The 26,649-nt window shown below is 55.2% G+C and overlaps 1 protein-coding gene and 1 long non-coding RNA gene across 6 annotated transcripts; one reads left to right on the top strand and one right to left on the bottom strand.

The window, feature by feature from the left end:
• Positions 1-909: 909 nt before the first annotated feature.
• Positions 910-26,649, top strand: LOC105605313 (granulocyte-macrophage colony-stimulating factor receptor subunit alpha-like). Of its 5 annotated transcripts, XM_060408356.1 has the most exons (13): positions 910-1,242; positions 3,005-3,026; positions 3,949-4,042; positions 8,764-8,903; positions 10,718-10,844; positions 10,961-11,090; positions 12,707-12,891; positions 14,502-14,635; positions 15,982-16,005; positions 17,910-18,045; positions 18,955-19,048; positions 20,995-21,076; positions 24,638-26,649. In XM_060408356.1, exons 3-13 carry the CDS (start codon positions 3,976-3,978, stop codon positions 24,809-24,811), a joined length of 1,293 nt encoding a protein of 430 aa, XP_060264339.1. In that variant the 5' UTR covers positions 910-1,242; positions 3,005-3,026; positions 3,949-3,975; the 3' UTR covers positions 24,812-26,649. The 5 variants fall into 5 exon arrangements, with proteins under 5 accessions (XP_060264339.1, XP_060264338.1, XP_060264337.1 ...); XM_060408355.1 differs by lacking the exon at positions 3,005-3,026 and having other exon boundaries at positions 3,955-4,042; XM_060408354.1 differs by lacking the exon at positions 3,005-3,026.
• Positions 22,286-24,714, bottom strand: LOC121818233 (uncharacterized). Its single transcript, XR_006058307.1, has 3 exons — positions 24,613-24,714; positions 22,912-23,522; positions 22,286-22,395 (listed from the first exon to the last, which is right to left on the bottom strand). It is a non-coding gene; the product is annotated as an uncharacterized LOC121818233 (long non-coding RNA).

Raw genomic sequence — 26,649 nt, 5'->3', positions numbered from 1 at the left:
TGCAGTGGGTGGTGCCTGCTGGCTCTGGGGGCCACGCTAGGCATCCCTGGTCCTTCCGTGGGTGCTTGTGCCGGGTCAGAGGTGAAAAGGCACATGGATTTGCAGATTCGCGGCCTCCGCTGTCTCCTCCTGCGAATTTCTCTGTCTCCTCCCCTGAGTCAGCTCCCACAGGTGATCCCGCAGGGCTAGGGCAGGTCACACCCTCAGGTGCCTGCAATCCCTGCCACCCCGGAGCCTCAGGGCCAGAGCAGACGCTTTCCAATCACATCTTCATGTACTTTCCCCTGCTTATTTAACTTCTGCGCAGAGTACATCATGAGAAACGCTGGGCTGAAAATGGCAGAAAGCGAAGAAGAACCAAGGAGCCTCTTGATAACAGTGAAAGGGGAGAGTGAAAAAGCTGGCTTAAAACTCAGCATACAGAAAACGAAGATCATGGCATCCAGTCCCATCACTTCATGGGAAACAGATGGGGTTGCAGAGAGTCGGACACGACTGAGTGAGTAACACTTCATAGTGAGCGAGTGTGAGTGATTCCTTAGGGAGAGATGGACTGAAAGTCAGCTCAGTCCATCCCTCCCTCTGCCCCCAGGCCCCTGGGGGACACAGACCCAGAGAAGAGCCAGTCACAGCCTCTGGCAGAGCTTCCGAGCTGAAAGGGAACCAGCTCCCAGTGGATGCAGAGGAAGCTCTAAGGAGATGCCAGTTTCCCGAACACGGTGACACCGAGCCGACACCCCAGGGACCCCGACACCCCGCCACCCCCGACCAGAAGATGCAGGAGAGCCAAGTGGCCATCTAGCTCCCTGCTGCTAAAAGAGGAACCTTGGGAGGTCGATTAAACAAAAAAAACTGAGGGTTCAGGCTTGAGAGGAAACATGGACTGTGTTACGACATTTCCTGTTCCCTGAGATGATGATAACGGCGGGCCGGTCACTCGGTGAGGACGAAGGCTCCGCTGATAAGAGATTATTTCTGCAGTCGCTGACCTGGGGGAGGCTCCATTTAAAGAGAGGAGAGAGAGAGCGTGTTCGTGGGGAGGACCAGACTCAGGCTCTTTGTCACACCTGCCCCCCCATACATCCGGAAGGGCATTGCGGGCCTCCCCTCACCTAGGGAACCTGCTACCACGGCGTCCAGCACTGCCCACCTGCCACGTACCCCGGGCAGGCAGGACAGCAGCTTCAAGGAGCCCCACATTCACACAGTTGGGCGAGAAAGATCCAGAAAGTTGACGGACCGGTAAGTGGACGGTTCCCCCATCTTATGGGGGCTTGCTCTGACCGATAGGATCCTCTGACCACGTGGGTTTGTGATGGGACGGGAGATTGGAGTCGGGGAGAGATGGCCTCACCCTGGGGGAGGCTGGAGGAAGAAGCTACTGGGGTGAAAGTCACGCCACCTGAGCTTCGGGAAGGGAAGGGTGGACACTGGGCCTTCTGCATTTCCGACTGACGTGGCGGGCAGCCACGGGCTGGTGGGGTCCGATTCCTCTGTACGCTGTGTTATCTGCATGCGTGCTTAGTCACTCAGGCATGTCCAACTGTTCGCAGCCCCGTGGACTGTAGCCCCGCCAGGCTCCTCTGTCCATGGGACTCTCCAGGCAACAAGACTGTAGTGGGTTGCCGTGCCCTCCTCCAGGGAATCTTCCTGACCCAGGGATCGAACCTGGGTCTCCTGCCTTGACAGGTGGATTCTTTGCCGCTAGCGTCACCTAGGAAGCCTGCGCTATCTACCTGTAAAATATTTCCTTTGGGGGTGTCTTTAAGCTACGAAGTCCTCGACGGTTTTGTTCTCACGGGACAACACGCACGGGACTGATTTCCACTCCCATCCCCTTCGGTCTCGCTGGGGACACAGACCCTCAGTGGGGACACAGCTCCCTCTGACCCGGCTCCTGGTGATGCCCAGGGAAGGTATGGGGGGGGGGGCATCTCTCCCCCGGGAAGCACGGAAGTGAGATCACCTTCACTCCGTCCTCATGAAAGTTAACAGAAGTGGCGGGGGAACGTCAGCCTGTGCTCAGAAGCGAGCAGAGTTTTTTTTCTTTAACCTCCTGACCGTGCGGCTTGTCCGATCTCAGATCGAACCCAGATTCTCCACAGTGAGGGTACAGAGACGTCATCCCTGGACCACCACCAGGTTCCCCCAGGAAGCCTTTCCATGCCTTGTGCTGCAAAGCATCTGGGAGCCATCGGTAGCCAGTGGGGATGTTTAGGTTCCTTGGGTGGAGAAGCAAATGGCAAGCCACTCTGGTATTCTCACCTGGAAAATTCCCTGGACAGAGGAGCCCGGCGGGGCTACACTCCATGGAGTTGCAGAGAGTCGGACACGACTGAGCAACTAAGCAGAAGGGGTGAGGGTGTGGGACTTTGCTGGTGGCCAAGTGCCTAAGATTCCGCATTCCCAACGCAGGGGCGTGGGTTCTATTCCTGGTCAGGGGACTAGACCCCACGTGTGCAACTAACACCCAGCTCAGCCAAATAAGGAAGGAAAGAAAAAAGGAAGGGAGGAAAGAAATGAGCCTTTGCAGCACAAATGGCCCAGGAGGCAGCTGAGTTCGTGGATGTGTTCAGGGAACAGGTGGCGGGTGAGGTGATGATGGTCAGAGGCGTTTCAGGGGACTTCCGCACACACGGAGATGAATTTGTCTCCAAAGGAGGTTGGCAGCCGTCCCCCAGAAGAAGCCGAAATGCCGAGGGTCCTTGCACCCCGTGCGGTTGGTGGCCTCCTGGCTGCTATCAGCTCCTCCTGCAAAGCTGAGTGATTGTCAGGCAGCTCGCCTGCAGCTTCCCTCCTGATCACCTCTGTGCAACCAGCAAGGGCCTGCCCATCTCTTTGTGTTCATAGAGTCATGAAGAAATCAGAGGGGAAAAAAAAAAAAATCTACTCAAATGCACAAAACCCAGCCCTGTAATCACCAAGCATAAAGAGAACCTCCATCAGAATATTCTAGGACTTCTTACAGAGTTTTTTCTTTTCTTTCTTGCTGCCCTGGTGAAAGGAGCAGTTTTCTCAAAGGGGAGGTAAGTGTTTAGGAGTCAGCTGATCTTCCTAAGGCATGCTTTTATCCCCTAGGTTGTTGCTGGGAGTGTTCCTACCTGCAGGGGCCTTTGTGAGCAAAAGAAAATGGAAGAAACAGGGTACCTGACTCAGGGACAGACAGTTGCCTCATGCCCCAAAGTGGATGCTATGGACCCAGCATCCTCATCATACATCCCTTCTTTTCAGTGGGGGTGTCACCTCCCCAGACCCTCACTGGCCACTTAGGAGAAAATCAGCTTAAAATAATATTGATTAGCCACTCCCAAGTATACCTCTCAGGAGCAGTAATGTGGACCAGTGGTAGTGGGCTGAGGGGAGGAAAAACAGGTTGGGTAGAGCCCAGAAAATGTTTCTTTAATCCCAGTTTGCTGAGACTTGTCATCATGAATATGTGTTAAATTTTTTGATGCTTTCGATAGAGTTTCAAACAGAATTTAAAAGGGAATTTCATGTTGATGTATGGCAGAAGCTAGCACAAAATTTTGCAAAGCAATCATCTTCCAGTAAAAAATTTTTAGAAAAATGGCATCTGATCATGCCAGCTAACCCAGAGGTGTGCAAGGAGGATGGTAACCTCACACTGTGCTCTGATGGAATACTGCTGACCACACAGGGACATACGAACAAACCAAAAACCCTTTAGAGGGGTGGAAGAGTGAGGCCACCAGTGAACAGAAGAAGGGATATGTAATGAGAATGCAGGTCCGTGGCAGCCACTTTGGGATATGAGGCAAGATTGTCTGGCCCCGGGCCAAGTGCCTTGGGCCTACCATTTTTCTCTACTCACAAAGGCTCCGGCAGCTAGGTTCTGATTCCCAACGACTGCCTGGAGGTTGTGCTAAGAAGGAAGTCCTCCTGCCTTGACTGGAACCTGTTTTCTGAACTGCTGTCTCCTGTTTGGAGGTTTAGGCCCAGCTTCAGACCCGCAGCATGGTGGTCCTGTTGGATTTCGTAAGCCTCCTGGTACTCCTGAACTCAGCACGCTCCACGGTCCTGGGTAAGTGCCAGCTAGTCAGTCTTCCAACGCTGGGGAGTCCGTGATGTGGTGAGGGCTGCCGCCCTCCTAACCCCTGAAAGGACAAAGTCTCTCCTGACCCGAGTACCTTCCCACTGCTGCTAGGCGAAGGGGATCTTCTTACAGATCATTCTAGAAGTGGATACCTTTCGCATTCAGCAGAATCAGGGACTCAAGGGTGAGGGCGAGGCCTACAGCTCCAGCCCCAGGTCCTAAACTCAGCTGGAATCTCAGATTTGCTGCCTGTATTAGGGCTGTTGGTGTTCAGTAGCTCAGTTGTGTCCAACTCTATGACCCTATGGACTGCAGTCTCCATGCGAGTTGCGAGGGGCCTCTCAGGATTCCTCTGCAGTCGCTGCCGGGGCCAAGGTCTTCATCTGGAGTTGAGGCCAGAACCTCAGGGTTCCTCTCCAGTGCTGACATGGATCTTGGGGTTCCTCTGGAGTTTCCACAGGGAAGTCAGGCCTCGACAGGCTTCCCTGTCTTTCAGTATTTCCCAGAGTTTGCTCAAACTCATGTGTGTTGAGTCACTGATGCCATCCAACCATCTCATCCTCTGCCATCCCCTTCTCCTCCCACCTTCAATCTTTCCCAGCATCAGGGTCTTTTCCAGTGAGTCAGCTCTTCACATCAGGTGGCCAAAGCATTGGAGTTTCAGCTTCAGCATCAGTCCTTCCAATGCACACCCAGGACTGATCCGTTAGGATGGACTGCTTGGATCTCCTTGCAGTCCAAGGGACTCTCAAGAGTCTTCTGCAACACCACAGTTCAAAAGCATCAATTCTTCGGCGCTCAGCTTTCTTCACAGCCCAACTCTCACATCCATACATGACCACAGGAAAAGCCATAGCCTTGACCAGACGGACCTTTGTTGGCAAAGTGATGTCTCTGCTTTTAAAGATGCTGTCTAGGTTGGTCATAACCTTCCTTCCAAGGAGTAAGCGTCTTTTCATTTCACTCCTGCAGTCACCGTCCGCTGTGATTTTGGTGCCCAAGAAAATAAAGTCTGTTACTGTTTCCATTTTTTCCCCCATCTATTTGCCATGAAGTGATGGGACCCGATGCCATGATCCTAGTTTTGTGAATGTTGAGTTTCAAGCCAGCTTTCCATCACTGAAAACGAAATCCCCTAAAAATCCCCGGGAAGCCTCTTGGTGAAGCGGGCAGAGAAAGAAAACAATTTTCTTGTGAAATAAGCCCAGAACCAAAGCGGATTGTGCATTGCAGGCAGCTCGCTAAAGAGGTCACACAGACGGAAAGATAGCTCACCTCATGACAGGGGCAAGTCCAACATATTATCTGATGTGAGACGCTCCAGTGCTTTGGCCGTCTGATGCAAAGAGCCGACTCATTGGGAAAAAAAAACAAACTCTGAAACTGGGAAAGATTGAGGGCAGGAGGAGAAGAGGATGACAGAGGATGAGATGTTTGGATGGCATCACCGACTCGATGGACATGAGTTTGAGAAAGCTCCAGGAGTTGGTGATGGACAGGGAGGCCTGGCGTGCTGCAGTGCGTGGGGTCACAAAGAGCTGGACACGACTGAGCGACTCGACAACAAGCCTTTACCTTCAGTGGGTTTGCCATTTGGAGCTAGGTTCTGGCCGTAGCTGGATTGTCTCCTCTTATGAAACTGGGGAGGTGGGCGCACCTTTCTCCCAGGGTCACGTCTGGCCAGAGGTTTTGTTTAGACAGTTAAAAGATTTATATGCATTCGAAAAGGTCAAGCAGAGAAAAGACGAGAGAAGGTGAGGTGGGTGGTGAGAATGTCTTCGTTCAGGGCAGACTTGTCCTGACAGGTGGTATCTGTCCAGCACCAGTCACCTTCACTCCAGTCCCCAGCTCAAAGGGGACTCTCCCGGGACAGCACACCACCACCCCCAGACACACACACGACTCACCCGTCCCCTCCTCCATCCTGAATGCCCAGAAAGGGGAAGCTGCTCAGTTAAACCAACACGTCATGCCCTGCCTATGCATCTGTGCTCACAACATGGACGGTCCGGCTCCTACGCATCCTCTCCAACAACTACCAGCTGGTTCTTCAAATTATTACCATAGGTAGCCATCACTGTAGCACCGCTTCTCAGCGGCACTGAAAGAACCCGCCTGGCAGTGCAGGAGACGTTAGACGCTTGGGTTCCATTCCTGGGTGGGGAAGAAACCCCCTGGAGGAGGGCATGGCAGCCCACTCCAGTATTCCCGCCTGGGGAATCCCATGGACAGAGGAGCCTCGCAGGCTACAGTCCAAGGGTTCGCAGAGTCGGACACGACTGATCTCATGAGGATAATGGGGCGCTTCACCAAACTTTGGATTTGGGTCTGTCTGATCACTCACGATGCCCACCATCTTTCACGCGCTCCTGAGTGTCCCTGCATAAGAAAGAAAGTGAAGTCACTCAGTCGTGTCCGACTCTCTGAAACCCCGTGGACTGCAGCCTGCACCAGGCTCCTCTGTCCATGGGATTTTCTAGGCAAGAGTACTGGAGGGGGTTGCCATTTCCTTCTCCAGGGAATCTTCCCGACCCAGGGATCGAACCCAGGTCTCCTGCGTTGTAGACAGACGCTTTACCTGTGAGCCACCAGGGAAGTTCCTGCACTGTTTACGTTAAAGCAGCTTGCTTCAGAATTTCCCTCGTGCTTCGGTGGCTTAGGTCTCCTCCTCCTTCCAATGTAGAGGGTGTGGGTTCAATCCCTGGTTGGGGAGCTAAGAACCCCCCCCGACGTGCCCCGTGGCCCAAGAGCCAAACGTGAAATACAAGCAGTGTGGTAACAGATTCGATAAAAGACAGGGAGAGAAATGGTCCACGTCAGAATAAAATAGCTAATCCCAGAGAGAGGCAAGTACTGTGTGGTGTCCCTTAAATGTGGCATCTAAAAAATACCAGTAACTAGTGAGTGTAACAAAAAAGAAGCCTCCTCCCAGGTGTAGCAGACGGATTAGTGGTTCCCAGTGTGGCGATGGAAGTGGGGGCTGGGCAGGATAGGGGCAGGGATTCGTAAGAGCCAGGAGGTCAAACTATTAGGCATAAAATAAATAGGACATGAGGATGGATTGTAAAGAGCAGCGAATATGTCCCATGTTTTGTAGTAACTGTAAATGGATCACAACCTTTAAAAGTGGTGAATCGCTACATTGTACTTACGTCGTAACATATTGAAAGGTTGTTGCTGAACCACGAAAAGACGCAGGGATTCTTGGCCTCTGGAGAATTCAATCCAAGGCCAGAGACGAGGCTTCATCGCTCAGAGCTTCTGTGTAATACAGTTTTATTAAGGCGTAAAAGAGAGAGAGAAAGCTTTTGACAGAGGCATCAGAAGGGGGCAGAAAGAGTACCCCCTGCTGGTCTTTAGCTGGATGTGATATAGTTACTGCTGCTGCTGCTGCTGCTGCTGAGTCGCTTCAGTCGTGTCCGACTCTATGCGACCCCATAGACAGCAGCCCGCCAGGCTCCCTTGTCCCTGGGATTCTCCGCACTAGCAGTCTGCTAATTAAAGGAAGGGAATGTCTCAACACTCGGAGAGTGGCATCAGGCCCCTCACCCACAAGATGCATTGTGAGATAACCTTGGCACCAGCTGAGCCATCCCGGGCCATAAAGTGGCTGACGTGAATCTTGAAGAAAGGCAGATTCCCATTCAAACGTACAGTTTCATTAACATAGATTACGAGAACAGTGGCTGAGTCTAACAGACTGGCTTGTCAAGTCAGTTCTGAGCCCTTAGGCGGAGCGGACCTGAAGACAGAGGCTGGGATAAATGGATAGCGCGTGAACATGCCGTAAGGCAAACATTTCCATAAGGAAAATGCGATGGTTAGCTCAAGGCTTGAGAAAAGGCAAGTTCAGCTGGAACCAGGTGCCATTCTGGCAACACAGTATTTTAGGATAAACCTCTTTTTAAATTTGTATAGAGACGGCAAAAAACACGTATCACTAGCTTGTCTCCTCCTGCCGCTTAAGATAGAGAGAAAATGTCTGACGCTTGCAGCCTATTTCCTCCGTTCTGAAACCCCTGGCCTTCCTGCCTGTTACCCTCTCAATATTATATACATATATTGTATTTTAATATACTGTTATATTTATAGTTATATCTACTTATATATAAATATATGTATTATATATTTGTGCTATAATTCTATTATATAATATATTTAACATAACAATATACAGTCTATGTTGTATAATATATTTACTATATAATATTGGAGAAGGAAATGGCAACCCACTCTAGTATTCTTGCCTGGAGAATCCCATGGATGGAGAAGCCTGGTGGGCTACAGTCCACGGGTCACAGAGTCGGACACGACTGAGCGACTTCGCTTTCACTTTACTTATATATAAATATAGGTCTTATATATTTGTGTTCTAATTATCTTTATTGTATAATATATTCAACATAATAATATACAATATAATAATATATTCATATAATATATTTGTATGTTGGTGGTGATTTAGTCGCTAAGTGATGTCTGACTCTTTTCGACCCCATGGACTGTAGCCTGCCAGGCTCCTCTGTGCCCAGGATGCTCCAGGCAAGGATACTGGGGTGGGCTGCCATGCCCTCCTCCGGGGATCTTCCCGACCCACGGACAGAATCTGCGTCTCCTGCACAGCAGGCGGGTTCTTTACCGTCTGAACTACCAGGGAAACCCTGATTCTCCCTCACTGTCTTTTTTTGTTCTGTTTTTAATTACTGCAGGAGAGATGGAATCTCCTATTGTAAACCTGACTCTAGATCCAAGGAAAAGAATATTAAGCTGGAATTCCCGGAGAACCGTGACTCAGCAAACATGTACGATAGCCACACCTCTTGACCCGGACACCAGCCAAGAGCCGCGGGTGGGTGCTCACGGCCCACATCTGGTGGGTCTGTCTGCTCCTTCTCAATCTTGAATTTCCCTGTAAAATGCCTCACTCTTTAACATTTTTGGCTGGGAGGAAAACACATTTCCTCCATCTTCTTAGGTTCAGTGATGAGGGTCTGCAGATGAAGTGAACAAAAGCCAGATTACCAGGAGAAAAAGCATCCCGGTTATCCACTTTTTCTTTTTTTTTTTTTTCCCCACTCGGCATATGGCACCTTAGTTCTCCCACCAGGAATCGAGCGCACAGCCCCACTGCACTTAACCATGCAGTCTTAACCGTGGGTCACCAGGGAAATCCCAACATTCCTAATTGTTACATAAACGAGGCTTCGCAGAAAAGACATGATGTGATCAGACTAGGGAGTTTGTGTGGCTTTTTAACCAAAGGTAATAACTTACAGAAACGTGAGGAGACAAAGAAAATGGGATTTGGGTTTCTGGGGCTGAAACATTGTGGGGAAATGATTCAGAAATGTGTCAGGAAACTAGTGGAAGATGAAGGTTGTTTTAAGTTCCTTAAGGTAGACTTCCTTCAACTTGCTTAAGTTCCTTGCGGTGAGGACTCTCGGCTTTCACAGCTGCGTTCAGTCCCTGGTGAGGGATCTCAAATCTCACAAGCTGCAACAGTGCGGCGTAAGAAAGAAAAAAGTTATTTTATGAGGTCACCTTGAAGCTGCTTCCCCATCTCAGTTGGTAAAGCTCAGCCTCCTCAATCCGATATGGATATGATAGGATGTGTAGGCCAGCTTCACAAGGGGGAATCTATGCCTGCTTTTATGCAGATAGCAAGTGGTTCTGCATTTCTGGATTCTTAACTGCCTTTAGCTCTGAAGAGTCTTTATGCCAAAGTGGCATGTTCGGGGGATCCCCCAAAGCATTAATTTGAAAAGATGCATGCACCCCACTCTTTGCAACAGCACTGTCCCCGAGAGCGAGGACACAGACGCAACCTAGGTGTCCACTGACCAATGAATGGATAAAGCTGTGGTACATATATACAGTGCAATATCACTCAGCCGTGAACGAGAACAAAGAGCCGCCGTTTGCAGCTACGTGGGTGGACCTGGAGGGTATGAGGCGGCGTGAAATACGTCAGGCAAAGACAAATATTAGGTGATATCATTTGTACGTGAAATCTAAAACAGACCTCGGACTGCTGAACATAGCGAAACAGAAAGAGACGCACGGCTGCAGAGCCTGAAGTAGAGGTGACCCTGGGGAGAGGGAGGTGGGAAGGGGAAGAGAAAGGGACCAAGAGCACCGAACCGCTACGATTCAGTAAGCTCCCGGGATATGTGAGGCAACACACGGCAAGGAACCAGCGCTACACTGTGACGAGAAACGGAGCGCGTGCACGCGTGCCAAGCCGCTTCAGCCTGAGTCAAGTCTTGGCGACCCTGTGGACTGCAGCCCCGCCAGGCTCCTCTGTCCATGCCGTTCTCCAGGCAAGAAGCCTGGAGTGGGGTGCCCTTTCCCCCTCCAGGGGAGCTTCCTGACCCAGGGATGGAACCCATGCCTCTTGCATTGGCAAGCGGACTCTACCACACAGCGCCACCTGGGAACCCCCGGAATATGATTTCATAACCTTTAAAAATTGCACACCACACTGTCGTACGGCAGAAACTAATCTCACACGGTCCGTTAACTGTACGGCGGTAAAAAGGACGGGGGTCCTCGCGGGGGTGCCCACCCGACCCCGAGTGGCTGGAACTGCCACGGGGTTGAATCCGATCGCAGGGAGCCCACACCACAGGCTGCACGCTTATTCTCGCTTCTGCACCCCTGCAGGTCAGAAACAACGACACCTACTTCTGCTGGTTTCCCAACGCCGTCCTGCACAGGGGCGCCACACTGACCGTGAACGCCACCTCTGAGGGCCAGGAGTTCTCAGAAGAGCTGGCCTTTAACAACTCAGGTGACGTCTCCCTGGCCGCTGGGCACCTTTCTGACAGTGCCCAGTGTCCTTGTGGTCGGCGGGGTGCTGGTGATGACTCGGCCAGTGGTGAGGATCTGGCTGTCTTGTCTTCCCAGGCAAGGAGGGCTCCGGAGCCCAGAACCTCTCGTGCGTCATCTACAACATCCGACTCATGAACTGCAGCTGGACGCGGGGTCCGGCCGCCCCTGCAGACGTGCGGTATCAGCTGTACATGTGGACCTCTCTGTAAGCCTGGCTAGGGTCCTGATGCTGAATGCTGGGTGAGCCACGGGCTTGTAACTTGGTCGAGGGACTCCCTGGGGTCCTGATGCTGAATGCTGGGTGAGCCGCGGGCTTGTCCCATGGTGCAGGGACTCACAGGGTTCCTGATGCTGAACTCTGAATGAGCTGTGGGCCCCCTATGGAGCAGGGACTCCCTGGGGTCCTGATGCTGAACTCTGAATGAGCTGTGGGCCCCCTATGGAGCAGGGACTCCCTGGGGTACCTGATGCTGAATGCTGGGAGAGCTGAGGGCTTGTCCCATGGAGCAGGGACTCACAGGGTCCTGATGCTGAATGCTGGGAGAGCCGAGGGCCCCCCATGGAGCAGGGACTCACAGGGTCCTGATGCTGAATGCTGGGAGAGCCGAGGGCCCCCTATGGAGCAGGGACTCCCTGGGATCCTGATCCTGAATGCTGGGTGAGCTATGGGCTTGTCCCATGGTGCAGGGACTCCCTGGGGTCCTGATGCTGAATGCTGGGTGAGCCTCGGGCTTGTCCCATGGTGCAGGGACACACAGGGGTCCTGATGCTGAATGATGAGTGAGCCGAGGGCTCCCCCATGGAGCAGGGACTCACAGGGTCCTGATGCTGAATGCTGGGAGAGCCGAGGGCCCCCTATGGAGCAGGGACTCCCTGGGATCCTGATCCTGAATGCTGGGTGAGCTATGGGCTTGTCCCGTGGAGCAGGGACTCACAGGGTCCTGATACTGAGTGCTGGGTGAGACATGGGCTGCCCCCCATGGAGCAGGGACTCACAGGGTCCTGATGCTGAATGCTGGGAGAGCCGAGGTCTCCCCCATGGAGCAGGGACTCACAGGGTCCTGATGCTCAATGCTGGGTGAGCCGTGGGCTGGGCCATAGTCTGAGGCCTCACTGGAGCTTTGCTATGCTTCGTCACTCAATCGTGTCCGACTGTTTTCGACCCCTCGGTTTGTAGCCCACCCAAGCTCCTCTGTCCATGGGATTCTCCAGGCGGGAATCCTGTAGGGGGTCGCCACGCCCTCCTCCTGGGGATCGGATGCTAAATGTTGAGCCTGTCCCATAGTCCAGAGATGTTTCTTCTGAGACTGGAGGACGTCGATCAACAAGGTCCAAACATCCAGAGAGAAAACCTCCCATCTCCCTTTTTCTCCATGCTGCTCATTGCTCCACGTTGTGAAGCCCCCTGTGGTCCGAGAGTGTCAGGAAATTAGCAATTTTGTATCATTTTTTAACAACTGAAGTACAGTTGAAACTGAAGCACAATAGTCTCAAGTAGACAGCGTGCCCACACACACAGACACAGCATGTATATATGTGTGTGAGCTTCCCAGGTGGTGCCTGTGGTAAAGAACCCTCCAGCCAATGCAGGGGACGCAAGAGACGCAGGTTTGATCCCTGGGTCGGGAAGATCCCCTGGAGGAGGGCATGGCAGCCCACTCCAGTGTTCCTGCCCGGAGAATCCCATGGACAGAGGCGCCTGGCGGGCTGCAGTCCATGGGGGCTCAGAGAGTCGGACACGGCCGAGCCACTGAACAAGAGCAACCCCAGGGGGATGCACACTGCTTAGCTGCTCCTTGACGTCTTTTTTGGACGCCACAGGCATGGAAACGTGTCCGAGTGCAGCCACTACATCCTCGACTCGGCCGGGACGCGCGTGGGCTGCCATTTTGACGAGCTTGGCGAAGGCCACACCACGGACGATTACTTCTTCCTGGTGAATGGGACCAGCAGCGGCACGGACATCCCGTTTTTGGACTTTCCTAGCGTGAACGGCCCTAGGCTGGGTAAGGGTGAATCGCTCCCCTTGTATTCCTCTGCTCCTCTGCCAGCCGTCCGCTTCATGGAGTCTGCATTTGTCCCCGGGCTCTGGAGGCTGTGCGTTGCATCCCAGACTGGCCTCAGCAGGATCTAGATTAGGGGTGAAAGACCCTGATGCTGGGAAAGATTGAGGGTGGGAGGAGAAGGGGACGACAGAGGAGGAGAGGCTTGGATGGCATCACCGACTCGATGGACATGAGTTTTGAGCAAACTCCGGGAGATGGTGATGGACAGGGAGGCCTGGCGAGCTGCAGTCCATGGGGTCGCCAAGAGTCGGACATGACTGAGCGACTGAACAACAAGCAGAGACGCAGAGAGGGAGACAGGGGGTCGTAACCCTCCCTTGGGGTGGGATGTGCATGCTTGCGTCTCACGTGAACAAGTTGGACTGACGGACGCAGCGTTGGAAAAGAATTCCTATCCGGTTAGGGCACCTACTGTCCTTCTGGGGAACTCTCCAACGTCACAGAGTCTGGTTCCAGACAGACCCTCCGCTGGGTTGGCCAGTGTGTCTTCCTTCAGTTGGGCCCGTGGGTGAGTTCAGGCGAGCGTGTGTTCCGTCGCTCGGTCGTGTCCAGCGCTTTGCGGTGTGCAAACTGCGTGGAGGTGTGGAAGTGTCTCAAAAAAACTAAAAACCGAACTAATGTGTGACCCAGCAGTTCCACTCCTGGCTACATATCTTAAAACAATAAAACACCAAAAACACAAAGCTGAAAATACGAGTTCAGAAAGATAACACACACCCCAAATGTTCATAGCAGCGTGGTTGACGACTGCCAAGACAAGGAAGCCATCTAAAATGCTCATTACCTGGTGAATCGATAAAGAAGACGCAGGACATACACACAGTGACATACTGTGCTAACTTGCCTCAGTCACTGAGACCCCATGGACTGCAGCCCGCCAGGCTCCTCTGTCCATGGGGTTCTCCAGGCAGGAACACTGGGGTGGGTTGCCACGCCCTCCGCCAGGGGATCTTCCCGACCCAGGGATGGAACCCAAGTCTCCTGGATTGGCAGGTGGGTTTTTTTTTTACCACTGAGTCCCCCTGGGAAGCCCAGGTGACTCCAAGACTTGACACCAAGTCTGGCCGCTTGGGTGGTCCATGTAGATGCTGGCTGAGTCTGCTTCCCGCTTGGAGGGTGTCCCGGAAAAAAGGCGAGGGATGTGCCCAGAGAACATTCTCCTAATGGCAGCCCACTCCGCTGTTCTTGCCTGGAGAATCTCCATGGACAAAGGAGCCTGGCGGGGCTGTAGTCCACGGGGTCACAAAGGGTCGGACCCTACTGAAGCGACTTAGCTCGCTTGGCAGCGTCTCTGCCTGGGGCCCCAGCGAGTCTGCAAGGCAGAGGCAGAGCGGGGGGAACCCGGCCTGGAGCGGACAAGCCCAGGATGCGCGCTCAGCCGACCTGGGGTTTTGCTTCCTCAAGACGCAGGGTTTGTCCGGGTTTTATGCAACACACGGGGATGGGACCAGGTTAGCGGGGGATGTCCTTCCGCTGCCTCGCACCCGCTCGACTCCTGCGGGTTGCGGAAACAGGTTGTAACCCTGTCTCGTGTTTGGGTCTCTTCGCAGAAAAGTATAACCCGCCGGCGAACCTCACCGTCCAGGACAACGTATCGCATTACGTGATTCGCTGGGATGCCCCCGCCATGAGATACAGCCTGTCCAACAGCGTCTTGTGTTACGCGCTGGACATCCAGAAGACGGTGAGGCCCCGACCCTCCGTGGAGAAACTCGGACTGCGTCTCCTCTGCTCGTCTCGCTTTGGGGTCCACACACACACACTCGGGCGCCCCTCTTTGCCTCATGAGTCTCTTCTCTGCTTACTGTCTCTTTGTCCTAAAACTGCCTCTCATCCCTCTTAAAATGTTTAAATTTCTTTCATCTTTGGCTGCGCTGAGCCTTTGTCGCTGCACGTGGACCTCTTTTTCTAGTTGCAGACAGCGGAGGCTGCTCGCCAGGGTCAGTAGTTTCAGAGCCCGGGCTTACTTGCTGCACGACACGCGGGATCTTCCTGGGCCAGGGATCGAACCCACGTCTCCTGCATCGGCAGGCCGAGCGTTAACCACGGACCCCCACCCCCACCGCAGGGAAGTCCGTGCGCATTCATTTTTGCTGACGTTCACTTACGAACTTTTTTTTTTTTTTTTTCTCTCGTCAATGTTCTTGGTGGCCGTACCTAGGAAACCCGTTTGCGTCACCCGAGGTCATACAGATGGCGCTTGTGGTTGAGTCTCAGGGTTTCGGGTTCTAGCGGTTCCGTTTAGGGCTTTCATCCGCCTCTGCTGTCTGCCTCTCTCCACCCCGTGCAAGGCAAGTTCCCTCAGAGCAGGGGCCCCGACAAAAGGAAAATAAATCAACATTCATTCATTCCCGTACAGAGCTCACACACTGAAAGGTAGCGTCCTTCCTTCCCAAGTGGAGAGGAAAGGCAAGAACAGGAGAGAAAACCTTCTCTGGGGGGAAAAAATGTGTTGCTTCCTTTTCTTTTTGGCTACACATCTGTTGTGGTCTTTGTTCCTGATCAGGGATAGAACCCTTGCCCTCAGTGGTGAAAACACATAGAGTCCTAACCGCCAGAATGCGGTGGGCTGCAGTCCATGGGGTCACAAGGGGTCACAAAGAGTCAGGCACGACGGAGGGGTGAACACAACAGGAACTGTGGTAAAGAATCCACCTGCCAGAATACAGGAGACGTGTGTTTAATCCCTGGGGGGGAAGAACCCCTGGAGAAGGAAACGGCAACCCACTCCAGTATTCTTGCCCGGAGAATCCCATGGACGGAGGAGCCTGGCAGGGCTGCAGGCCACAGGGTCCCACAGGGTCAGACATATGAGCAACTGACCACTCACTCCCAGAAGCTTTTTGCTTTCAGCTTGATAAGAGAAACTCCGAGAAGCCTCTTTTAAATCCCTGCATCTGTGGAAACGCGATTATCTCCAGCTTAAACTAATCGTCGAAGCGCTCCTGGGATTCCCAGCGGGTTCTCGCGTTTGCAGACAAAGCCGAAAGGCCAGGCGCTTAGCATCTCTCCTTTGCTCTCTCTTTACAGGGCAGCTTTTCCAAGAGAGAACCCGTAAGTATGCCTTCCTTTCTCTGCTGCAGCCGTGGTTGGGTCGTAGATGCTCAGACTCCCTCCCTTGGCGGGCAGGGCGCTCAGCTCAGCCTCGGATCCCTGTATGCCCCCATTTAGGGGTCACCAGGCTCTGGTGACTGATGGAGAATTTGCGGTCTCCCAGACGCCTCTGACTCAGCTCAGGCAGCCTGGTGTCACCCTCCTCGTGGACGGAATAACGTCACGGTGCCAAATGGGCCTCGTTGCACCTTCTGAGCCACACACTGTAGTGAGTTGAAAGGGTCCCTGCAGAAGTCAGGTCCACCGAGAACCGCACAGCAGGACTTTATTCAGAAACAGGGTCTCTGCAGAGGTGATGGAGTGAGGGTCTGAGATGAGGTCCTCCTGGATGGGGGTGGCCCTAAACCCAGGGACAGGGTCCTTTTAAGACACAGAAGAGGAGAGACACGGACGCAGAGGAGAAGCCACGTGGAGACGGAGGCGGAGACCGGATGGAGGCGGCCACCAGCCCAGGGACGGATGCCTGGAGCCCCCGGAACCTGGAAGAAGCGGGGAGGACCCTCCCCTGGAGACTCTGGACAGAGCCCAGCCCCAGATCTTTGGGGCCACTGGGCACCCCCAGGCCCCACCCCGCTTTCCTCCCTGACCACCCAGCCTCTCCAGACTTGCAGGTCCCAAGAGAGCCCCAGGGAGTGTCCAGGGACTGCCATGCTCTGACCCCCAGCGGGAGGAAAAGGACAGTCCAGTGTCTGAGTGTGAGAGAGGCGTCCATGGGCTCAGAGCCGGGCTGCGCCCTGCACGCTCCTGCCCTACCCTGAGTCGTGTGTGTAGAATCCTTTCCCTTTTTTCTCTTTCAACAATTTTTTTGAAGCATTTTAATTTTATTTATTTATCTTGGCTGTACCATGAGGCACGTGGGATCTTAGTTCCCAGGCCAAGGATCGAACCTGCACCCCCAGAAGTGGAAGTGCAGTCGTAACGACTGGACCCCCCGGGAAGTCCCCCTTCTGTGTAGACTCAGAATAACCGCAAGCCCACAGCCCAAGGGCACGGGGACTCTGCAGGAGGCCCGGACGCAGGCGGACAGCTGTGCTTGCTCAGTCGTGTCCAACTCTTTCAGACCTCACGGACTGCAGCCCCCCAGGCACCTCTGTCCTCTGTTATCTCCCAGAGTTGGCTCAGGTTCATGTCCATCGAGTCAGTGATGCCATCCAACCATCTCATCCTCTGTCATCCCCTTCTCCTCCCACCTTTAATCTTTCCCAGCATCAGGGTCTTTTCCGATGAGTCAGCTCTTCACATCAGGTGGCCAAAGTACTGGAGCTTCAGCTTTAGCATCATTCCTTCCAAAGAACACCCAGGGCTGATCCCCTTTAGGATGGACTGGTTGGATCTCCTTGCAGTCCAAGGCACTCTCAAGAGTCTTCTGCAACACCACAGTTCAAAAGCATCAGTTCTTGGGCGCTCAGCTTTCTTCACAGTCCAACTCTCACATCCATACATGACCACAGGGAAAACCATAGCCTTGACTAGACGGGCCTTTTGTTGGCAACGTGATGTCTCCGCTTTTTAATTCGCTGTCTAGGTTTGTGAGAGCTTTTCTCCCAAGGAGTAAGCGTCTTTTAATTTAATGGCTGCAGTCGCCGTCTGCAGTGACTTTGGAGCCCAAGAAAGTAAAGTCTGACACTGTTTCCATTTTCTACGCACCCGTTTGCCAGAAAGTGACGGGAGCCCCTGGATGCGAGATGGCAAAGCCCCTTCGGGCCCCCAGAGTGGGCCGGGAGGGAGGGACCAGAGGCGGCGGGTCCGCTGTGCCCCCAGCTGTCGGGGGGCACCCCCTCCGCCTTCTCCGTGTTTCCAGTCTGGTGTCTGCGGCCGTCACAGCATCCTCTTCTCTTTCAAAGGTTCTCCTAAGCAGACAACATAAAAATGAGTACAGGCTGCCCAGCTCTGACGCGAGGGGAGAGCACACCGTCCGCATGAGGGTGCGACACGTGCTGTTTCAAATCTGGAGTGAGTGGAGCTCCACGCACCGTTTCGGTGAGCCTCCCGGAAACACCCGGAGATGCTGACATGTGCCTGCTGGGGGACAGGAATGACCTTTCCTTTGAATCTTGCAGTCCGATCCTCCTTTTTTCTTTTTTTTTTTTTTTTAACAGTTTCTCTTTTATTTCAAACCAGTTCACCTTCATTTTTGTTGTTCAGTTGCTCATAGACACTTCTTTCTCTCACCCTTGAGATTTCACAATTACGCATTCATTCCTTTGGCTATGCAGTGCAGAACTGAAAGTTAATATCCTCTGACGAGGAAGACATTGTGCAGTCTTCATTGTGCCTTCGTGGAAAAGTAATGGGTGGATCATCTTTTCAGAGTGGCAAGGGGGGAGGTGGGGAGATTTGTTGTTTAGCTCCTCAGTTGTGCCTGACTCTTTGTGACCCCATGCACTGCGGCCCACCACGCTTCCCTGTCCTTCACCATCTCCGAGAGCTTGCTCAAACTCATGTCCATTGAGTCGGTGATGTCATCCAACCATTTCATCCTCTGCTGCCCCCTTCTCCTCCCGCCTTCAATCTTTCCCAGCATCAGGGTCTTTTCCAGTGAGTCAGCTCTTCGCATCAGGTGGCCAAAGGGTTGGAGCTTCAGCTTCAGCATCCATCCTTCCAGTGAACATTCAGAGTTGATTTCTTCTAGGATGGACTGCTTGGGGACAGTGACCTACGGTGGGGTGGGGTGGGCGCAGGATCCCAGAAGAACAGATTCTTTGGTGCCATCCTTCTCAAATCCCTGGGGTCCCTCTGTGTGGAAGTTCCCCCCTCCTCCTCTCCAGCCCTGCTTCTGCCCTCACATCTCCCGCCCTGTCGTCTGATACCAGGGGTGGGCAGCCAGGGCCCGTGTGTGCCAACCGGAGCCCGCAGTCACTCCTGACCCTCTGCTTGTCTGCCCACCAGGTGTCCCAGAGAAGAATTTCTTGGTGGCCTCCATCGGGCTGGCGGTGGGGGCCGCGGTTTTGTTTGGCATGGCCCTGATGTTCCTCTGTAAAAGGTAAGACAGACAGAAACCCCCAAATAAACTCGAAAGCGGCAGGTCAGAACCCACGCACCAAAGGGCCCACACCTGTCACTGCAGACCCATGGAGTGGCCAGAATCCCAGACTCAGAATGCAGCGTGGAGATTGCTCTGGGTGCAGGCGTTGGGAACACGGAGTGGCTGTTATTAAGGCACCCGTGTTTCGACATTGGTCTGTTGTGGGGCCGAGTCACGGCACCATTTAATTTTCCTGTGTTCCTAGGCGTTGAGTGGTTAGTGCCAAAAATCCTCTTTAAAAAGAGGCTTCCAAGAGAGAGGTGAGGCCAGGGGGTCTCTGCAGATAACACAAACCTGTGCGGAAGATGGGTCCCGAGCACGTGGCTGGGCAAAGCGAGCGCCCCAGTTAGGGGGCAGTCCCTGGCGTCACAATCCAAAAATGCCTCCCAGGGGACCCTGCAGGCTCAACCGGGAAGGTGGTGGCGGCCGGCTACGACCGCAGCCGCCACACGGGGGCGGCAGCGAGCTGCTCGCCCATTTCCAAGCCCCAGTTTCTCAAAGGCGGGAGAAGGGGGCGACAGAGGATGAGAGGGTTGGGTGGCATCGCCGACTCCATGAACACGAGTCTGAGCAAACTCCGGGAGATGGTGATGGACAGGGAGGCCTGGCGCGCTGCAGTCCATGGGGTCGCGAAGAGTCGGTCACGACTGAGCGACTGGACTGAAGTGCGGAACGCAGGGCTGGACTCTGGTCCCGGGGAGGCCCGGGCTGTGCGCCGTCAACTGCAGCTGCAGACGCAGGCTCGGCCCCTTTTCCTGGCTTCCTCCTCGCACCTGCGCAGGCGTATTGACAGCCGGGGGATTCGCCCCTGCAGTGTCCGGAGAAAGGCTGCCCATAGGGGACCCCAGGCAGGGGGCCGCTGCGGGCGCGCGGAGGGCAGTTGAGGGCGTTTTCGTATCCACGCTGGATGTGTCTGGAACGTTTCATTCACAAGGACAAAAACCAGTGATGGGGTGTCTAGGGGCTCTCATATAGAAGGCATTCTGTGAGGGCACACGGGGGCTTCCCAGGAGGCCCTAGTGTAAAGAACCCACCCGCCACGGTAAGAGCTGCAGGGTCGATCCCGGGGCGGGGAAGATCCCCTGGAGAAGAGCGTGGCAACCCACTCCAGTATCCTTGCCTGTAGAGTCCCGTGGATAGAGCAGCCTGTTGGGCTACAGTCCACGGGGTTGCAAAGATTCGGATATGACTGAGCGCCTTAGAGCGTGCACACACACACACACACACACACACACACACACACACACACACACACGCACGCACGCGCACACGCACGCGCACGAGGACAGGGGGCGTCCTGGCGGTGTGTGTATGGCATCCAGGAGGCTTTGGGGCCTGGAGGGGGACACTTCAGGGTGCTCAGAGGGGCTCGGGTCCCTGGAGGGTCTTGAGGTCACATGCTCGCCGGGTTTCCGCAGACAGGCTGGAGGAGCGGCTGGCGCCGGTCCCGAGGCCGCCTGCCTCCGGGTTTCCGCTCTGGCTGCGGCGTGGGGCCTGGGGTCAGGGCTGCTCGCTCGCGGGGGCAGGGTCTCCTGTCTCAGCTGTCTGTCCTCGCGGCCCGCCCCGCAGTCGGGGCTGAGGCGGGCAGCTCCGTCAGGCGGTGAGCGGTCCCCAGGACGCCCGGCCCCCCTGCCCAGACCCACGGGGCGCCGCTAGCACCGACCCGCCAGCTCGGGACGCTGGCCAGGGCCAGCCACGCGGGCTCCTGGTGCCGCCGCGCCCCGGGCGAGGAGGGAGGGCTCCTCGGGCAGCGCCGCCCGCCCCGGCCCGCGTTCGCCCCTGAGGCCGGCGCGCCACGCGCAGAGCAGAGCCGGCCTCGCCGCGGGGCCGGGGGCACTGGGACGGGACCGCGCCCCTCGCAGCTCTGAGGCTGGGCCGCAAGCGTCTCTGTCTCTTCCCGCCAGGCTCTCGCTGAAGAAGAAGCTCTTTCCGCCCATCCCGCGGGTGAAGCAGGAGCTCGCCGGCTCATTCCTGGCCAGCCTGGAGGTGAGCGAGGCCGCCTCCCGGCGCCGCCTGGGCGGGGAGACTGGCGCTCGGAGACGCGGGGGGGCGCGAGTGTGCGGGGTGTTGAAGGCCGGCTTGGGGCGGTCAGTGGGCAGGGCAGGGCAGGGGAGGGGCCTAGGGGGAGGCGGGGAGGAGGGGCCTAACGCAGGGGAGGGGCCTAGGGCGGGGAGGGCGTGGAGGGGAGTGTGGAGGGGAGGGGCCTAGGGCAGGGGAGGGGCCTAGGGCAGGGGAAGGGCGCAGAGGGCAGTGGGGAGGGGAGGGGCCTAGGGCGGGGAGGGCGTGGAGGGGAGTGTGGAGGGGAAGGACCTAGGGGAGGGGAGAGGCCTAGGGGAAGGGAGGGGCCTAGGGGGAGGCGGGGAGGAGGGGCCTAACGCAGGGGAGGGGCCTAGGGCGTGGAGGGCGTGGAGGGGAGTGTGGAGGGGAAGGACCTAGGGGAGGGGAGAGGCCTAGGGGAAGGGAGGGGCCTAGGGGAAGGCGGGGAGGAGGGGCCTAACGCAGGGGAGGGGCCTAGGGCGGGGAGGGCGTGGAGGGGAGTGTGGAGGGGAGGGGCCTAGGGCAGGGGAGGGGCCTAGGGCGGGGAGGGCGGGGAGGGGAGTGTGGAGGGGAGGGACCTAGGGGAGGGGAGAGGCCTAGGGGAAGGGAGGGGCCTAGGGCAGGGGAAGGGATGTGGAGGGGAGGGGCATGAAGGGGAGGGTTGGGACAGGACGGGACGGGGGTGCAGGGCAGGGCTGAGGGCTCATGCGGAGGATGGGACACGGGTGTCCAGCTGCCCGCACCCACAGCTGCTTCTGCAGCGAAGTAGAGAAAGCGACACAAGGCGACTTATCTCTCCACGTGGGAAACTGCGGATCTTGGGTTTTGTCCCTTTCTGGGGTCGCCATGGAAACCGCGATGCGCCCACCTTGGGATCTTCCAGGAGTGGCATCTGCAAAGACCGCATTTCCGATCCAAGCACCCGTGTGCGCTCCTGGGTGGATGCTGAATTTTGTCAGGAGGGCGCCCGTGTGACCCACAAGCTCCCGCCCATCCCCGACCCTGTGGTGGCTGGAGGCAGAGACCCTCCCGGGAACAGCTCTGCGCCCCTGACTTCCGTCTCCCCATCCGCCACACGTGCCTCCATCCCCGTGAGAAAGCAGAGATGCCCCTAAACCACGACCTGTGTTCTGGGCCCAAAGCCACTTCCCCAGGAAGCCCCCTCCCCGGCTTCCAGTGCCCCTGGGTTTCTTCGGTGGAGCCCGTTGACTCCAAAACAGTTTTGTGTTTCTCCATCTGTGCCTGACGGTGGTTCACTGTGCTTAGCGCTGTTGAGATAAAGAGATAAAACCACAGATTGTCAACGATCTGAACCTTCCAGAGGTCCCACACTGACCTCTCCCCTCTGCCCTGCACATGCATGCCTGTGTACTAAGTCGCTTCAGTCGTGTCCAACTCTGTACGACCCTGTGAAACACAGCTGGCCAGGCTCCTCTGTCTATGGGATTCTCCAGGCAAGGATACTGGAGTGGGTTACCATGCCCTCCTCCAGGGGGTCTTCCCCACCCAGGGATTGAGTCCAGGTCTCCGGCATTGAAAGGCGGGTTCTTTACCACTAGCACCACCTGGGAAACTCCTGCCCCGCACAGGCGAATCCCAGGTCCTTCAAATGTGTGGTCCTGCATGTGAGACTCAGTGGCTTGACAGCAAGGGTCCTTATTTCCTGGAGGGTGGAATTGTGAACTTCCCACCCCCAGCCCTGACTCTCAGCCTTAGGCCAGCCGGGATCACCCACTGCCTAAACTGGGGAGTGGGGCTCCCCATGTTTTCAGTCAGCCACCCACCTGGCTCCCCAGGCCACTGATCCCTCTGCTCACTTCCATACTTGGGGTCTAGACACCAACTTGGTGGGGCTGTGGCATCCACCAGAGGTCACGCCAAGACAGGGGAGGGTCTGTTCAAAATCGGGAACTGTCTCTCTGTGATTCCCCGGGAGATGGCAAAGACCCATCCCTCCAGCTGGATCGCAGTCATCTCCGAGATGATTGTACCCATGATGTGTTCATTCTTTATTAAAAAAAAAAAAAGTATTATTGAGATTTCACTCACATGTCATAGAATCCACCCATTAAAGTAACAGTTTGGAGCATTTAGCAAGTTCCCAACATTGTGCAGCCGCCAGCTGTGTCTAGGTCCAGAACAAGCTCATCGCCCCCCAGGACACCGTGTCTACATCACCAGTCACTTCTCCCCTGCGTGCCGCAGTCCCTTGCAGCCACAAACCCACTTGCTGTCTCCGTGGACTCGCCTGTTCCGGACGTTTCCTTTCAGTGGAGCCACGTGCCGTGCGGCCTTCTGTGTGTCCTCCTCTCACTGAGCAGCGTCTGTTCAGGGTCCATCCACACTGTAGCCTGTGTCAGAACTTCTCCCCCTCTCATGGTTGTGTGACGTTCCACTGTGTGGGTGGCCCCCATGCTGTTTACTGACCCATCCATCCATCCGTCATCCATCCATCCATCTGTCATCCATCCATCATCTACCATCCATCCATCATCCACCATCCATCCACCATCCATCATCCATCATCCATCCATCATCCATCCATCCTCTGTCCATCCATCCTCCATCCACCCACCATCCATCATCCATCCATCCATCCACCCATCCATCATCCATCCATCATCCATCATCCACCCACCATCCATCATCCATCCACCATCCATTCATCATCCATCATCCATCCATCCATCCATCATCCATCCACCATCTATCCATCATCCATCCATCATCTATCATCCATCCATCATCCACCATCCATCCACCATCCATCATCCATCCATCCTCCATCCATCATCCATCATCCACCCATCCTCCGTCCATCCATCCTCCACCATCCATCATCCATCCATCCATCCACCCATCCATCATCCGTCCATCATCCATCATCCATCATCCATCCATCCACCCATCATTCATCCATCATCCATCATCCACCCACCATCCATCATCCATCCACCATCCATCCATCATCCATCCATCATCCATCCATCCACTCATCATCCATCCATCCATTCATCATCCATCATCCATCATCCATCCATCCATCATCCATCATCCATCCATCATCCATCCATCTACTCATCATCCATCCATCATCCATCATCCATCCATCCATCCATCCATCATCCATCATCCATCCATCATCCATCCATCATCCATCCATCCATCCATCATCCATCCACCATCTATCCATCATCCATCCATCCATTCATCATCCATCATCCATCCATCCATCATCCATCCATCCACTCATCATCCATCCATCATCCATCATCCATCCATCCATCCATCCATCATCCATCATCCATCCATCATCCATCATCCATCATCCATCCATCCACTCATCATCCATCCATCATCCATCATCCATCCATCATCCATCATCCATCCATCATCCATCTGTGGATACACAGGCCCTTTCCACCTTCTGGCCGTCATGAGTACCACTGATTGGGAGCACCAGGAACTCCAGAGTGTGGCCTCACCTGTGCGCCGTGTCCTTTCTTCTAGGAGACAGCCTCGTGTGGAGGCCCCCTGCCGTCAGCCTCCCAGGACCCCGAGGACATCTTCATCGTGGAGGAGACCCTGTTGTTGGCGAGTGAACCAGCAAAGACGGGAGGTCCAGCCCCAGCCCCCAACCCTTACGTAAACATCCCTTCTAGGGGTCCTCTCCTCAACCACTGAGAGGACTCTGATTCGACTGGCCCGCCGCCTGCTGCCCGATCCCACTGCCTCAGCCTCTTCTACGTCGTCCCCCACTTCCCCACCCGCTGGCCACCACAGCACACACCTTTCCCAGCTGCAGGAGGCACTGGCTGCCAGCCCGTCGCCCAGATGTGCCCGGTAGGTGGCTGAGGATATTGGCAGAGTCTGGCTCACACTCTGGTCCAGGTTGTCCCTGTGAAGATGGGCACCAAACTTGCCCGTAAAAGCACAGGCTTGGGGATGAAGAAATAACGGGATGTCCGGTCTCCATGGGTTCAGGAAGATGCCCTGGAGGAAGGCACGGCAACCTACTCCAGGATTCTTGCCTGGAGAATCCCATGGACAGGAGCCTGGTGGGCTGCAGTGCGTGGAGTCTCGAAGAGACGGACACAGCTGAGCGATTAACCAACCACACGAGGCACAGCATTCACACGGTGGAGCCGCCCCATGTCGGTAAATACAGGACAGTGTCAGCGGGGTTTCCCTGTTGGGGACAGGTTTCCCATTAGACACTCCTGAAGGGTGCCCCAAAATTGACGCTTTTGAACTGTGTTGCTGGAGAAGACTCTTGAGAGTTCCTTGGACTGCAAGGAGATCCAACCTGTCCATCCTAAAGGAGATCAGTCCTGAAGATTCATCAGAAGGGCTGATGCTGAAGCTGAAACTCCAATCCTTTGGCCACCTCATGGGAAGAGCTGACTCTTTGGAAAAGACCCTGATGCTGGGAAAGATTGAAGGCGGGAGGAGAAGGGGACGACAGGGGATGAGATGGTTGGATGGCCTCACCGACTCAATGGACATGAGTTTGAGCAAGCTCCAGGAATTGGTGATGGACAGGGAGGCCTGGCGTGCTGCAGTCCATGGGGTTGCAAAGAGTCGGACACGACTGAGTGACTGAACCGACTGATCTGAAGGGTGCCAGCCAAGCAGATAACCTGGGAAAGGCCAGAGGCTTTAGGAGAAACAGCCTCTGTCCGTTTTGGGGGCGAAGGGAGCAGACGCAGGATGAGGACGGAAGACGTCCAGTGGAGCGCGATTCTCTTCCATGGTGTCTCTGAACAACCACCCATGAAGCATCTCACTGGGTTCCAACCAGGTCCAGGAGGGACCCGTCTCCTGGGCACAGCTCTCTCACGCTCGGGCTGCCAGCCGGCGATGCTAGAAGCAGAGACACCCAGCTTCGACTGCGGGAGCCTCCGGCACCGATTTCCCGGGAACACCATGAGCCAGTCCCAAGTCCACGCTGCAGAGAAACAGGCGTTTCGCAAGAGACGGCAGCAGCTGGTAAGATTGCATTGCGAAACTTCCGCGTTTGGGGCTGGCGCAGCGCGCAGGAAGAGCATCTTGTGAAGCGCTTGCGGTGTTTCGAGAAAATAAGAGATAAGATGAGGTTGTGGAATCAGAGAAGGTGCCCACTATCGCTGTGGCCGTGGAGCCTGCGGCCCCGAGATACGCCATGTGGTCAGCCCAGCGAGTCTCCGGGGCGAGGTGCCGCCTGTGATCACCGGGCCAGGAAGACTGGAGGCCCCCCAGCTGCGGCCAGGAGTGGCCTGGACTCGGAAAGACCGGCTTCTCTTCCGGCATCAGCTCCGGCTTAAAATGGGCTTGGACTCCGGAACACGCTGATTGACAGGGATGAGTTTATGAGTAAGTTAAATGTCAGAACCCAGGGACTTTCTTGTCTGTCCGATGGTGAAGACTTGGCCTTCCAGTGCAGGGTGGTGTGGGTTTGATTTCTGGTGGGGAACCTGAGATCCCACATGCTTCAACGCCAATAAACCAGAACATAAAACAGACCAATATTGTAACAAACTGAA

The sequence above is a fragment of the Ovis aries genome, chromosome X, assembly GCF_016772045.2.
Source record: "Ovis aries strain OAR_USU_Benz2616 breed Rambouillet chromosome X, ARS-UI_Ramb_v3.0, whole genome shotgun sequence".
In the NCBI taxonomy this organism is placed as follows: Eukaryota; Metazoa; Chordata; class Mammalia; order Artiodactyla; family Bovidae; genus Ovis; species Ovis aries.
Note: the sequence above shows the minus strand (reverse complement) of the source record. Positions and strands in the feature narration are given on the sequence as shown.